Below are 15,410 nucleotides of genomic sequence, written 5' to 3' on the forward strand. Positions count from 1 at the left end.
TGTCTAGTTCACATTAATTTTTTCTTTTGTGGCTTTACTTGTAGCTCTTTTGACTTTATTGTCTTCTTCTGAGTCTGTGTCTTGAAATTCCCCATCACCATAGTAGGTTTTTATGGTCAGATTCTTTTGTTGTTGTTGTTTGCTCATTTTCCCACCCTACTGCTTGATTTTGAGCTTTAAGTTAAAGTTGGGCTCTGTTCCTGACATGGCTAGAGAAAGTGTACTGTCTCAAGATTCAGGCTTTTTTTACACAGCTGTTTTCAGAGCTAGTTCTGGAGGTTTTGAATTTTGTTGGTGCTTCCGAAGTGGTATGATCTGGGGAGAAGTTTGGCCACTGTTCTCCTGGTCTGTACTCTGGTCCTTAACCTGGGACTGGAAGTAATACTGCTCTTCAAGACTCCTGCTCTATTGTGACCAGAAGTGCTACTGTTCCTCAGGGTCCCTGGTCCCTTATGACAAAAAGTGGTACTGCTCTTCTCTGCCCTAGAACTATGACCCAGAAGTGGTAATAGAATTGCCCCTGTATCCACAGCTAGCACAGGGGTCCTTTGCAATCACTTTCTGACCAGTTGCCAGGTCCCCTTGCTGTCTGGCACCTGAAGATGCTGCTGCTGCTGCTGCCACCACCTAGTTCCACCATCAGAGTTTTATCCAACTGGTATCTGGGCCAGCCCCCACTTCCTTGTCACTGATTTCTCTTTCTGGCCTCGTACATTGACTTGGGCTGTAAGAATTTCTCACCCTCACCTTTTGTTGGCTCTGCCACTCGGGAATTGTGAGATATTATTTAAAAGTTGTTCAGAAGGGAATGCTGGGAGAGCTCAGCTGAGTGCTTCATCTACTCATCTTGGCTCCACCCAAAGAATTCTCTTTTTGGTCCATTTTCAAATACTTACCTGATGGTTTTTCTGAAGAAATGATTCAAATGCTTCCCTTTTAATGATTGTCCATTTATTTTCTTCGATGCGTAGGATCAGATTTGTGAGGTGTTATTTGTAGGTACCAAACATGCTTTTTTAAATGAATGCATTATAAGAACGTAACCATGGAAAGCCTGCTATTTCAAAAAATTAATAAACTATGCATATCCTTTGACCCAGTAATACCACTACTAGTCCTATAACCCAAAGAGATCAAAGAAAAGAATACAGAACCCATACTTGCAAGATTTTTATAACAGCTCTTTTTATAATGGCAATGAACTGGAAACTAAAGTTGTGTCCATTATTTGAGGAAAGAGCTGATAGAATCCTATTGTTCTATAAGAAAGAGAAAATTTCAAAGAAATCGAGGGAGATTTGTATGAACAGAGATTATAAGGATAGCTCCTTGGAAGGGATAGGGAAGAGAGACAGAATATAAAAATGGATGATATCATATATTAAAATATTTTTTAAACAATATTAATTTAAACAAGGCTGATAATGATTTCAGAATGCTACCAAATCAACAATAATCCCAGCATCAGGCAACAAAAAAGGCATGGAAAATAATGTGCAACAAATACCTTAAAATGAACATGAATATGATCCCTAAGCACATCTACCCGGAAGAATTTGCGTCCACAGATCTCACAAGTATACTTCTTATCTCCATGGGTCAAGAGATGTTTATTCATATTACTTCTACATGAAAACACCTAGGAGCAGAAAGAAAAAATGACAATTAAGAAAGCTTTTCTTTCCCATGACTTGAGAAATAAAACTTAATGTCTCTTTATACAAAATAACCACCTACAAAATCTCAATAGATGTTGTGTTCTGAGTGGTAATACCACTTGCTCAATTTGGCATTGATTTTAATCTTTACTATAATAAGTTAACGACCTTACTATATACAGACAGCTGATACTCCCTTTTATTCCACTCAAACTTGCAGCAGGTTGTTCTGACTTCTCCTTTAATTTAATTGCAACCCCTCTACAAATTTGTAGATTGTCTGTCTATCTTGGGAAGAGAGATATTTCTTTGGGGTTTCAACATAAGAGAAAAATGAGGAATGGAAATTTTACAGGGAAATTATGTTCTCAAAGCATGTGTTGAATAAGAGAAATATAAAATAAACCAACTAATGTTTTACCTCACACCCAGAAAATTGTCAAAGATGACAAAAGATAAGACTACTATCCATTGGTGGGACTGCCAGACACACTGACACACCATGGGGAGAGTTAATTTGATCCAACATTATGAAAACAATTTGGAACTCTGCTTTAAAAAGAAAGAAAAGTAACTAAAATGCCCAGTCTTTGAAACCAACATCCTGATGCTAGGCATACACTGCAATAAATTCAAAGACAGAAAAAAGGGCCTCATGCACCAAATTGTTGATAGCAGCAATTTTAGTTAGTAGTAAAGAAGTGGAAACAGAGTAGATGCTCATCAACTGGGGAATGGCTACATACATTGGCAACAAATAAATGGAATGGAATATAATTACACTGTAAGAAATAGAGAATACCGAGAACTCAAAGACACATGGGAAGACCTTATTGAACTGACATGGAGTGAAGTAATCAGAAACAAGAAAATGACCGACAAAATGACTAAAGTAATATAAAGGGAAAGAACAAAAAAGCCTGAAACAGAATGCTGTGTATTTATAACAATCAAGACTGACCCTGTAGAAGACTTGAGAATAAACCTTGCTTCTAGCATTGCAGAGGAATATGGAAACATAGAATATTGTTAGTTTTGAAAATTTCTCTTTCGCCCTTCTTTGTGACAAGGGATGACTCACTGGGCAGAGAGAAATGAAGCTCTATATTTGGGAACGGTGATTTAAAAACAAAAGTTACCAATAAAATAATGAAGAAAAACAACTTTTTATTGGTATATGCACATGGGTGGGTGGGGGTGGGGTAGGTGTTATTCTTTATATGAAATAACATCAGTCAATCAATCACCTCCTGAAACTCCAAAATGAAAACACATAGGAACATTGTAGCCAAAATCTAGGGCTTCCAGGTCAAAGGAAAAATATTGCAAATATCTAGAAAAAAATTCAAGGGCTAAGGAACTGTAGTTCCTATGTAAGTATAATACAAAATTTGGCAGTTTTCTTTATAAAGGAGCTGAGAACATGAAATATTATATTCCAAAAGGCAAACAATAAAGGGTTACAGTCAAGAATAACTCATCCAAAAAGACTGAGTATAATTGTACAGGAAAAAAATACACCTTTAATGAAATGGAGGACTTCTACACATTCTTGATTAAAAAGAGCAGAGCTGATTAAAAAACTTGTTTACAAACACAGAAATAAAGAGATAAAAATTACAGGTAAGTAAAACAGAAAATATAAGGATGAAATGTTTCCATTTTAATGAGGAATGATACTAGAATCCCTTAAAACCTGTGATGTCATTATAGAGAAAGTCAAATAAGACAGAAGGCCTGAGAGTGATGTTTGTTATGTTCTGATGATCTTAAAAGAAAGGAATGGGAAAGGGATAAAAGGATTCACTAGGGAATGAAAGATGAGGGAGACTTAGATAATTAGTAGGGTACAAGTATATGTCTATACAAACAAGGGAGGAGAGGCTGGCCACCACCTGAACTTCCCTTTCATCTGAACTGATCAAAAGAGAGGGTAACATGCAAACTAACACATACATGAACACATAAAGAGATCATTGTAGAAATGCATTAAACTCAACAGGGAAACAGGGAGAGGGAAAAGGGAAGGGAATGAAAGGAAGAGGAGATCAAGGGAAGGATCAGTCATAAGTAAAAAAAGAAAAAACTTAATTTCATAGGGGAGGATAATGAAGAGGGGTGAAAAGGAAAGAAAAAAGGGAAGGAAGAGAGAGAAAGGTATAAAGCTATTATTTAGGTCTGAAAAAGGGGAAGAAGAGAGGACTATAGAAGTGAAAGCTGTTTAAATCAAGCATAAACAGTAGATCCAACTTGGTGATTCATAACCCCCTAGAGGGTTCATGACAATGGTCCAAGGAATTCATGCTAAAAATTATTCAACGGGGATTAATTCTTTAATGTTTGTATTAAACAATTGCAAAATATGTTGATAATGTGTTAAATTACCATAGGGGCTTCACAAAAGAATTTGCTATTCTTTTTGAAAGGGATTTCATGGGGGGAGGGGCGCCAAAAAATGTTGGGAATCACTGCCATAGAGCATTGGTGATGAGCAACATTTGTGTTCCATACGTCTCTTCTTGTGTAAAAAGGGTTTGAGGAGGAAAGAGAAGGAAAAACATAGGAGAATAAGGAGTTAAATGCATAAAATTTAAAAATTCTTACACAAATTCAAAACAGCTAAGTTTAGAAGGGAAGCAGTTAACTAGGAAAAACATCTTCACAGAAGGGTTCTCTGATGTCATTTACATGACACGACGGAATTGGTTCAAATAGATAAGAATAACAGCAGTCCTCCAATCAATAAATGGTCAAAAGACATGAAGTACTTCTCAAGGGAAGGAATCTAAGTTTTTTATAATCATATGAAAAAATATTCCAAATCATGATTAGTTAGAAAAGGCAAATTAAAGCAACACTGAGTTTGCGACTTACACATCAGATTGGCAAAGTTGACCAAAAAAAAGGAAAATTATAGAGAGGCTGTGGGAAAACTGGAATCATTCTCAAATCTACCTACCCTGCCCTAACCTCTCTCTAATGATATACAATCTCAAATCTCTGACTGCCTTTCGGACATCTCAAACTGGATGTTCAATAGATATCTTAAACCCAACATATCCACAACTTAACTCATTATCTTTTCCCCTTAAATTTTTCCCTCTCTCAGGTTTCCTATTACTGTTAAGGGCAATACAATCCCTGCCTGTCCCCTAATCCCATTACCCCAGCTTGAAACTAGGTGTCATACTCAACTCCTCATTCTCTCTCACCTCCACACAAAATGTTTGCCACAGTCTCTCAATTTCACCTCTGCAACATCTCTCAAATATGTTCCCCTCTCACCTCTGATACTGCCACCACTCTGGTACAAGCCCTTACCACCTCACACTTGGATGGTAGCAATAGCCTTCTGGTTGTTCCGCTTGCCTCAAGCCTCTCCCCACTCCAGTCCATCCTGCATTCAGCAGCCTAAGTGATTTTCCTAAAGTGCAGTTCCAACCATGTCAGCTCTCTACCTGATGAACTCCAGTGGATCCTTATCACCTCCAGGATCAAATATTTTTCTATTTGTTGTTCACCATCCAGCACCCTTCATAGCCAGCCCTCTCCTACCTTGCCAGTCTTTTTACACCTTATTTCCTGACATGTACTCTTGATCAGTGACACAGGCTTCTGGGTCGTTCCACAAACAAGACATTCCATCTCTTGGCTCTGGGAATTTTCTCTGCTTGTCCTCAATGCCAGAATTGTTTCCTTTCTCACTGTGGCCTACTGGCTTCTTTAGAAATTTCTTCCAAGGGGCAGCTAGGTGGCGCAGTGAGTAGAGCACTGGCCCTAGAGTCAGGAGGACCTGAGTTCAAATCTAGCCTCAGGTGCTTGGCACATTTACTAGCTGTGTGACCTTGGGCAAGTCACTTAACCCCAATTGTCTTACCTTCCCCCCTCCAGAAAAAAAGAGTTCCTTTCAAGTCCTAACTAAAATCCTTTCCCAACCTCTCTTAATTCTAGTGTCTTTCCTCTTTTATTTCCTATTTTTATAGCCTGTCAGAACATATCTGTTTGCTTGTTGTCTCCCCCATTTTATTGTGAACACTCTACTCTGAGGGTAGGGATTGTCTTTTGCTTTTTTTTTTTTTTTGGTATCCTCAGTGTTTAACACAGTATCTGGCACATAGTAATTGCTTAATATATATTTACTGATTAAAGGTGCATTAATGTACTTTTGGTATGTGAATTTAATGGAATACCATTGGGTTATAAGAAATGAGGAAAGATGGTTTCAGAGAAACCTAGAAAGATATATGTGGACTGATGCAGACTGAAGCAAGGCCAGCCAGTAAGATTATTTATACTCTAATATCAACATTTAAAAATGAACAATTTTGAAAGACTTTAAGAACTAATTAATTTAATGATTAATCGTGATTCCAGAGGAATGATGATGCTATCACCCTCCTGATAAACAGACTAATATGCAGAATGCAACACATTTCTAGACAAGGCCAATATGGAAATGTGTTTTGCTTATCTATGCTTATGTGTTATAAAGTTGTTGGCGGTTTTTTGTTTATCGCTTTTTGAAAATTAATTTGGGGGAGGTTGGAGAGAGAAAAGTACATTTGATAATTTTTTAAAAATTGATTTTAAAAGTCTAACTTTGAAATGTTGAAAGTGATCAACCAAGGGGAAAGATGACAACATGAGGCTTGTCTCCAACAAAACATACCTACACATCCCTATTCTCCAGTTCCACTGTCTCTCCCTTTGCTGGATAAGCCTTCCCCCTTTGGAGCTGCACCTCACAGCAGTTATAAGCTATATTAAAGGCTACCCACAGCAGCTACACAGGTGTTAGCGCAAGGAGTTTCTATCTACTCCCTGCTCCTCAGATCATCTTGTGGCTATGGCAGGTACTCCATGAACGGTAGGCTCTGCACCTAGGCACAGAGTAAGTATGGAACAACAGTTCTACTTCCCATTTTTCCTTTTGCATGAAATCTTCCACTTTGTGAAATCAGTTTGGCTGAGATGACTGTAGGAGTTAATCACAAAGAATAAGCAGGCACAGATGGTTTGGCTCTGGATCACAGGTATCATGATACCACCTTTCCCTCAAAGCTTCCCCATCTTCCTAACTTCTCTATGGTCATGAAGGGCACCAACATCCTTCCAGTTACCCAGGGTTTCATAACCACTCCGTCATGTTGGACTCCTCACTTCACCTCAGACCACATCCACATATACAGATCTCGTCAGATATACCTCCACATTTCTCACATGTGTTTCTTCTCTTTACTCATACAGCCATCAGCCCAATAATGAAAACAGCAGTAACAGCTAACATTCCTACAGTGCTCTAAGGTTTACAGAGTTTTACAAATCTCATTTGGTCCTTAGAACAACCCTAGGAAATGAGCATTGCCATTATCCTCATTTCACAGATGTGAAAACTGAGACACAAAGAGGTTAAGTGATTTTCCCAGGGTTTTACAGCTGTTAAATATCTGAGGCTGGATTAGAACTCACGTGTTCCTGACTCTGAGTCCAATGCCCAATCCACTGCACCACCTAGCCACCTGACCCTAGGGCAGACCTCATCATCTTTCACCCAGAATATTGCAATTGCCTTGCAGTTAGTCTCCCTGCCTCGTCTCTTTCCACTACGGTCCATCTTCCACACAGCTGGCAAAATGATCTTCTCAAAGCACAGCTGTGACCATGTTATTCTCCACTCTATAAATTCTCTAGGTTAATGACTCTAAGATCGAATGTTATTTTATCTTAATCTCATCCTTTTAATTTCTATTTTAGGTAAGAAACACATAATTATTAGTACAGTGGTTCACATACTTAATTCATAGATGGGAAAATATAGACATTGAGCTTACATGCTCAAGAACTTTTTACTTATGGGGGGCATCAGTGTTGAGTATGAGGAACAGCAAGAAAGCCAATCTGGCTGAAATTTATAATGAAAGAAGGGGAGCATTCCCCCCCGCTTTGGGGGCAGGTTTTAAAAGCTAAATAATGTAAATTATATTTTATCCTAAAGGAAAAATGGGGCCTTTGGAGTTTATTGAGTATAGGAGTGCACCATTATGCCCAGAGTACACACATTCCATGGAGTACCTAAAATAATACATTGGGTTACAGGAAGAAAATATAATAAGTGCTATTTTTTATTTTCAATATACATATAATCTAAGCTTTACTAATATTTAATATACAAAGTGATACTAGTACCCTCATTTAATATGGTACTACTAGAGGTATCATGACAAGAGATTGGGAACTCCATAATTTGGAAGGGAATACCAGTTGCTTCCTCATTCATCCTTGTCTTAAAGCATATTGCAATATCTTTCAGTTTATGCTTGCCCTTGGACTTCTGTATAATATTATCTGGTTTTAACTAAACTAAGCATTGCAGGATGAAGAGGAGGCATTCCAAGATTCCTGCATAGAAAATTTGCTTAATACTGTACTAATAATATGTGCACAAGCAAATAGCAATAAAATGATCCCTGGCTCTTGACAGCCAAATTACCAGGTCAAAAACAATAACAGTATAATCAGATACGACAAGGAAAGACCAAAAAATTCCAAAATTATTAAGGAAAGTATTTGAAATGTAATTTTTATATCCATTATCATTAACAGTGAATCGTGCCAAAAATGTTTACTATGTGGATATATTAGCCAGTGATAATAAGCCACAACAATGAGTAAAACATTAAAAATTAGGCTTCTATCATCAAGAATTATCTCAATGTGCCCACCTACCAAATCTCTTCACATTAGGTACATTCCCTTTGACCCTGAGACTCCATTACTAGGCCATTGAGAAGAACATCCCCACTTTCATTAAAGTATTTATAGCAGCATTTTTTTTTGTCACAGCAAAGAAACAAAAAAAGATGTCCATCAGTTGGAGCTAAACAAACTGTGGTACATGATTGTAATAGAATATTACTGTGCTATAAGAAATGAAGGATATAATAAATCCAAAGAAGCACAGAAAGATCTATATGAACTATTACAGAATAAAATTAGTAGTGCTAAGGAAACAATATATGCAATGACTACAACAATGTAAATGATAAGACATACACAAAACTCAAAAGTAAATATTACAGAATTATAAAGGACAAGCAGAGGTTGAAAGAAGAGATAGGAAAAGATACTCCCACCTCACCTCTTTGCAGAGATTCATTAAGTACTGTACATTTGCACATATTTTCAGACTTTTTTGACGTATTGATCAACTATACTGATTTTTTTTTCCTCTCCTTTTTTTCTTAAAAAAAAATACTATTTGTTATGTGGGATAGCTCTTTTGGGAGGGGCAAGGGTGCTGGAGGAAATTGTGGGTAATGTAAAACAAGAAAGATACATCAATAAAAATTTAACCCAAAAAATTCTCATATCTGCACACTAAAATAACTTGGAAACAATTTTCTCATGTGTTTAAAAATCTTGCAAATGTAGATTCAGTGCGTCTGAACCTATTTGGCAAAAATACAAAAATACAACACCTTCTGATAACTTTTAAACAACTAGTTAACAGGAAAGATGGTAATCAGCTAACCAAAATTAAATAAACACTTTGCATTGGTAGTGGATGGGCCTGAAAAATAAGTATCATGATTTGGTAAGAGAAGCCAACACTGCACTTCTTCTATTTGGATTTATTTATCATTGTGAGTTATCTTTTCCAGTTATTATTACCAAAAAAAAGAAATATCATAAATAAATGAACTTAGAACTAATTTGTGAATCAGTATAAGAAAGTTAGGAAGGTTTGTAAAAATAATGAAATCATATTCCTCACTAAAACATTAACATTTTAGTGAAAACAAAATATTTCTTTTACCATTCATGAAATAAAATTATTTTAAAATATTTTATAAAAATTATTCTAAATTACCTTTTTCATCTTTATATTATTCCTTCTTAATTTCTATTTTTGAAAATGTTTTATGTATACATGATATATTTGTAGTCTGTACATGTTTGCCTATGTGGTACGAACTGTGCTACATCCTGGCGATATAAAGGCAAAAAAAAAAATACCTGCTGATATTCTACAGGGTGAGATAACATGTACATATATAAGTATGGACACTATTAATAGGGGAATAATGTATAATGAGGCTGAAAATATAGGTTAGGGAGAAGTTGTAAAAGGATTTAAAAGCCACAGAAGAGTTTATATCTAAAGTCTAAAGGCAAAATGGAATCACTGAAGTTTACTAATAGGAAAGTTATATGCACTTAAGGAAAATCACTGTGGCAGCTGTAGAGCATGGATGAGAATAGGGAGTCTTGGCAAGCAGACCAATTCAGAAGCCATTCCAACAGACCAGGCAGGGGTGATGAGGGGAAGTTACGTGAGTTGACAGAGGGGTCAGATGCTGGACATGTTGTCGGACAGAAATGCTAATATTTGATAATTGACTGGATGTTTGGAGTTGAGGCAGGGAGACCAATTAGGAAGCCACTGCAATAGTCCAGGCAAGAGGTGACGAGAGACTGGACTAAAAATGGTGGTTATGTGAATAAAGAGAAAGGGTGAGATGTAGGCCATGATGCAGAGGTAAGAAATGGCAAGATTTTACAACTAACTGGATATCTGGAGGGAGGAAGAGCGAGTTAAAGATAACACTAATGCTAGAAATTTATGTAACTTGAAGAATGATGGTGCCCTTGACAGAAATAAGGAAGTTTAAATAGAGAGGAAGGTTTGGTGGAAGGGGCTTTAGGGAACAGGGAAGATGAGTGGTGTTTTGCATAAATCGAGTGTTAGATTTCCTCTATGACAACAAAATGAAAAACAAACATCTAACAAACAGCATGACGGGAGTTTCAGAAATAGATTGGGCCGGCTATATAGATCTGTGAGCTATCTACACAGAGATAGTTTATACCCATGGGAACTGTTGAATTCACTAAGAGAGAATGTAGTTTACTGTTCAGTTCTGTTGGGTGTATGACTTCTTCTACCTCCATTAACCAGCATCACAATAATCAGATGATCAGAGTTAAACCGTACAGTTGGGGTTTAACAAGGTCTAAATGGTAAGAAGACAGTATGGAGTTGAACTGGTTACTATAAGTTTTGTGGACATTTGCTCAAGAGTTTAGACTTCTTGACTTTGTCATGAAATCTCTCTTCCCCTCTCCCCCAGTCATCTGGAAGGGTCTTTGGCTATAGACTGTGGACACCATGGCTTCTATTCACTCTAGCTTATTTCTAAGCATGTTAAGAGGCCAAATATCTCAGGCTGCTTTATTTATTCCCTCATAGTGACCATTTTCCCCCTTAGTTTCTAGATATTTTATGTGAGATGACACAGAAGAAGGAGGACTTTTTTCCTTCTACCAAAGCAGACTAGGCTCTGTTCTTTCAGGAACAGGCTTCTACATAATCAGTTCTACTATTTGTGTGACCTTGCAAAAATCACTCAACTTTTTTGGCTTTCAGTTTTTTCATTTGTAAAATGAATTGAATGGATAGACTTTTCCGCTGAGTTTCTGATTCCTGCTACTCCTACAAGATGGCTCTGTAGTTGGAGAATTATTCAGCATCTTTTGATGTTTTATGAAGATGCTAAATTTTAGTGATGGCTTTCTGATCGGTTGTTGGTATTGTGTACAGTGACATGTACAGTGACTTGATTGTGTTTAGTGGTTTCAGTCATGCCCTATTCTTTGAGATCCCACTTAGGGTTTTCTTGACAAAGATACTGAGTTGGCTTGCCATTTTCTTCTTCTCATCTTACAGACAAGGAAACTGAGACAAAAAGGTTTAAGTGACTTGCCCAGAGGGGCAGCTAGGTGGCATAGTGAGTAGAGCACGGACCCTGGAGTCAGGAGGACCTGAGTTTAAATCCAGCCTCAGACACTTGACACACTTACTGGCTATGTGACCTTGGGCAAGTCACTTAACCCCAATTGCCCTGCCTTCCCCCCTCAAAAAAAATTAAGTGGCTTGCCCAGGGTCACACTGGAAGTTGCAGGGATGCTCATCAAAATGGCTTAGTCATTCAAAGTTGTTCTTAAAACAATATTGCTCTTACTATATACAATGTTCTCTTGGTTCTGCTCATTTCACTCTTCATTATTTCATGCAAGTCTTTCCATGTTTTCTCTAAGATCACTGACCTCATAATTTCTTACTGCACAGTAATACTCCATCACACTCATTTACCATAACTTGTTCAGCCATTGTCCAACTGATGGGCATCCCTGCAGTTTCCAGTTCTTTGCCACCACAAAGAGGGCTGCTACAAACATTTAAGAATATATAGGTTCTTTTCATTTTTCCCTAATCATCTTTGGAAATAGACCTAGCAGTGGTATTGCTGGGTCAAAGGGTATAGGCAGTTTAATAACTCTTTGGGCATAATTCCAGATTGCTCTCCAAAATGGTTGAATCAGTTCACAGTTCCACCAACAATGACTTAGTGTCCCAATTTTTCTGTATCCCCTCAACATGTGTCACTTTCCTTTTCAATCATTTTAGTCAATCTGGTAGGTGTAAAATGATATCTCAAGGTTGTTTTAATTTTCATTTCTCTAATCACTAGCGATTTAGAGCATTTTTTTGTATGACTATAAATTGTTTTGATTTCTTCACTGGAAAACTGCCAGTTCATATCCTTTGACCATTTAACAATTGGGGAATGACTTGTATTCTTGTAGATTTGGCAAAGTTCTTTATATATTTTTGATATGAGACCTTTATCTGAGAAACTGTCTATAAAATTTCTCCCCCTATTTTCTGCTTTCCCTCTGATCTTGGCTACATTTGCTTTATTTGTACAAATTTTATTTTTAATTTATGTAATTGAAATTATCCATTTTACACTTAATTTTGCTTTCTATCTCTTGTTCATTTATGAATTGTTCACCTATCCATAAGTCTGATAAGTAATATGTTCCATGTTCTTCTAATTTTCCTATAATATCTCTCTTTATATCTATATATCTAGGTCATGTATCCATTTTGACCTTCTCTTGATAAATGGTGTAAGATATTGGTCTATGCCCAATTTCTGCCATATTGTTTTCTGATTTTTCCCAGGAATCTTTACCAAATAATTCTTATCCCAAAATCTAAAGTTTTACACTTGTCAGATACAAGGTTATTATGCTCATTTGCTGCTATAAATTGTATGCGTACTCTATTCCATTGACCTTTTTGTTTCTTAGCCGGTACCAAATAACTTTGATGATTACTGCTGTGTAATATAGTTTAAGATCTGGTACTGCTAAATCTCCTTCCTTTATATTTTTTTATCATTTCCTTTGATGTTCTTGACTTATGGTTCTTCCAAATGAATTTTGATACTATTTTTTTCTAATTCAGTAAAAGAATTTTACTAATTTTGTAATAATTGTATGAAATTTTTAAAAAAATTTTTATCAATGTATTTTGTTTTTACATCACAGTTATTTCTGGATATAGCAAGGCCACTCTCCTCTCCCAACCCTACTGAATCCTTCATTCTAAGAAAAGCAGTTAAGTAAAACCAAAACCAACAGACACAGTGACTGCATCTGATGGTGTGGGCATACTTATAGTCTCCCAAATCTCAGAGAAGGAGGAGGTATGATTTACTCTGGAATCAAGATCAGTCATCATAATTACTTAAGAGTACAGCTCTTCTTTACTGCTTTCATTTATGTTACTAAGTGAATGAATAAAAAAAACATTTACTAAGCACTTATCATGTGAAGCGCACTGGAGATAGAAACAGAAAAGTGAGACAGTTCCTCTTCTCATGCAACTCACATTCTAAACAGGCAGACAACCATACACAAAAGTTCGGCTACAGGGTAGATAGAAAGGTCCAGTGCTCATACAATTATAGATTCAGATTTAGAAGGAACTTTAGAGGACATCCAGTCCAACCCCTTTATTATACCAATGACAGACTGAGGCCAAGAGATATGAAATATCTTGCTTTGGAGAGGAAATGTTTGAGGAGGGATTTGAACCCAGGTCTTCCTGACTCCAAGTCTAGTACTCTATCCACTATGTGAGGTCTTAGTGGGTAAGGCCCTATGGTTCAAATACCAAATAGTACAATCTGTCTGAAGTATAGAGAGATAAGGCAGATGAACAAATACAACCTTTTTGCTTTTATTTCAAAGTGATAAAAAACACATTCATTTCTATTTGATACAGCCAAGTCACAGCAAGAACTTTCCTTTCTGGATATTTGGAAGATTGTGGCTGGTGAAGAGGTAACAGCCACAATGGAAGAGGCACAGAAACCAGGCTGGTGTCTGTCGTTTATTCTCCTGTGAGATGGGGGAAAGGCCTGCCTAGAGATGTGGACAGTGGCCTGGAGAGCCCTGCTACAGAACTCTTTACTGATATCTGAGCAGAGGCAGTGGTGGCTTCACCAGTTTTGTTTGTGTCCTCCCATGCATCTCTCCCTCGGGTCTCTCGCTGCTTCCTCTCAGTGCAGGAACTGGGCAACAAGATATTGGTGTCATTATGTATGTTTTTTCCTTCTACTTATTTCAGATTGCATAATGGAATACAAGTCTACCTATGTTTCTCTAAGTTTTTCATATTTTAAAAATAACACAATAATATTTCATATTACAATCATGCCACAGATTGTTCAGTTATTTGCCAATTGATGGGTGCCTACCTTTGATTCTAGCTTTTTACCACCATAAAAAGTAAAGCTAATATTTCATATTGTTGTATATATGGGCTTTTTATTTCTGGGTCAATGAGTTGGCATTATCTGTAGGACCTTTGTCCTAAACTTCCTGCACTAGTCAAAGAGCTTCTGCATCACTGTGACTGTGGCTCTGTGGCTTCTGGACCAAGTTCCTACAGTTCTTGGCTTAACCAGGAATACCTTTACATTGTCACTATCATTTTGAGGTTATCTGGTTCCTTGCTCTCCTGAGCAGCCATGTCGTTCTGGGAAATTGGGGTGGGTGTGGGTGTTATAATTTGTACTAGTGGAAAGGGTACTGAAAGCCCTCAAGATATGGATACAACTGGTAGTGCTGATCTCTTTTCCATCTTAGTCTGACATCTGATTAGTTTTCAGCGTCACAGAAAAAGCAGACTTGGAAATGCAAAAGGAAAAACAAACATTTTAAAGGTGAGCAAAAAGATCAGTTGAATAAACTTTTAATATCTGTCTCTACACTTTTTATGTTGGCTCTCCGTTATGAATACAGTGGATAACTTTCCAAAGACTTCAAAAAAGGTAGAGGTAGTAATGGGGGAATAGTTAGAAATAGAGAAAATGAACATACAGTCAGGAAAAAAAAATCAGAAAAACTCGCTTCTTTCAGAATATATACTTGCCTCTAAAGTGAAAAGATCAAAACAAAAAAGATACAATAAAAATGCCTGGTCATTTTATTTTTTCAAATAAAGACCATTAACCACTCTCATAAAACAATAGTATTGGTTTCTACTATTTATATAACTTTAAAAGAATTATTTTTTTAGTGCTCTTAGACTGGAATTTTTAGTTTTAGTTCCTATTTCTTGAGTAAAATAATCTTAAGTAAATAAAATATTGAGTAATCTTGAGTAAAAAATTCTATGTTTGCTTAAACCAATGATAAATTGTTACCTTTCCACACACAGGGCATCCTGAGGGCTCCTTCTTATATCGGACCACACTCTCTCCACTGGTTTCAAACTCTTCTCTCTTCACACGCCTGACTCCTTAAATTGCCAAACACCACCCCCCAATCAAAAGAGAAAAAGAGATCAGTTTTTACGTTCAGTACAATGGAAGTTCGCACTGCAATTGTTGAATG

General features: G+C 36.8%; 1 protein-coding gene across 1 annotated transcript in view; it reads right to left on the minus strand.

Moving 5' to 3' along the window:
* PRDM15 (PR/SET domain 15) overlaps positions 1 to 15,410 on the minus strand; it is a 148,365-nt gene that overhangs the window by 53,591 nt on the left and 79,364 nt on the right. The window contains exons 11-12 of the mRNA XM_036747347.1: positions 15,221 to 15,315; positions 1,508 to 1,639 (exon numbers count right to left, since the gene is read on the minus strand). Of these exons, the coding sequence (XP_036603242.1) occupies positions 1,508 to 1,639; positions 15,221 to 15,315 (227 nt within the window). The remainder of the gene's footprint in view (positions 1 to 1,507; positions 1,640 to 15,220; positions 15,316 to 15,410) is intronic.

The sequence above is a fragment of the Trichosurus vulpecula genome, chromosome 2 (genome assembly GCF_011100635.1).
Source record: "Trichosurus vulpecula isolate mTriVul1 chromosome 2, mTriVul1.pri, whole genome shotgun sequence".
NCBI classification, from domain to species: Eukaryota; Metazoa; Chordata; class Mammalia; order Diprotodontia; family Phalangeridae; genus Trichosurus; species Trichosurus vulpecula.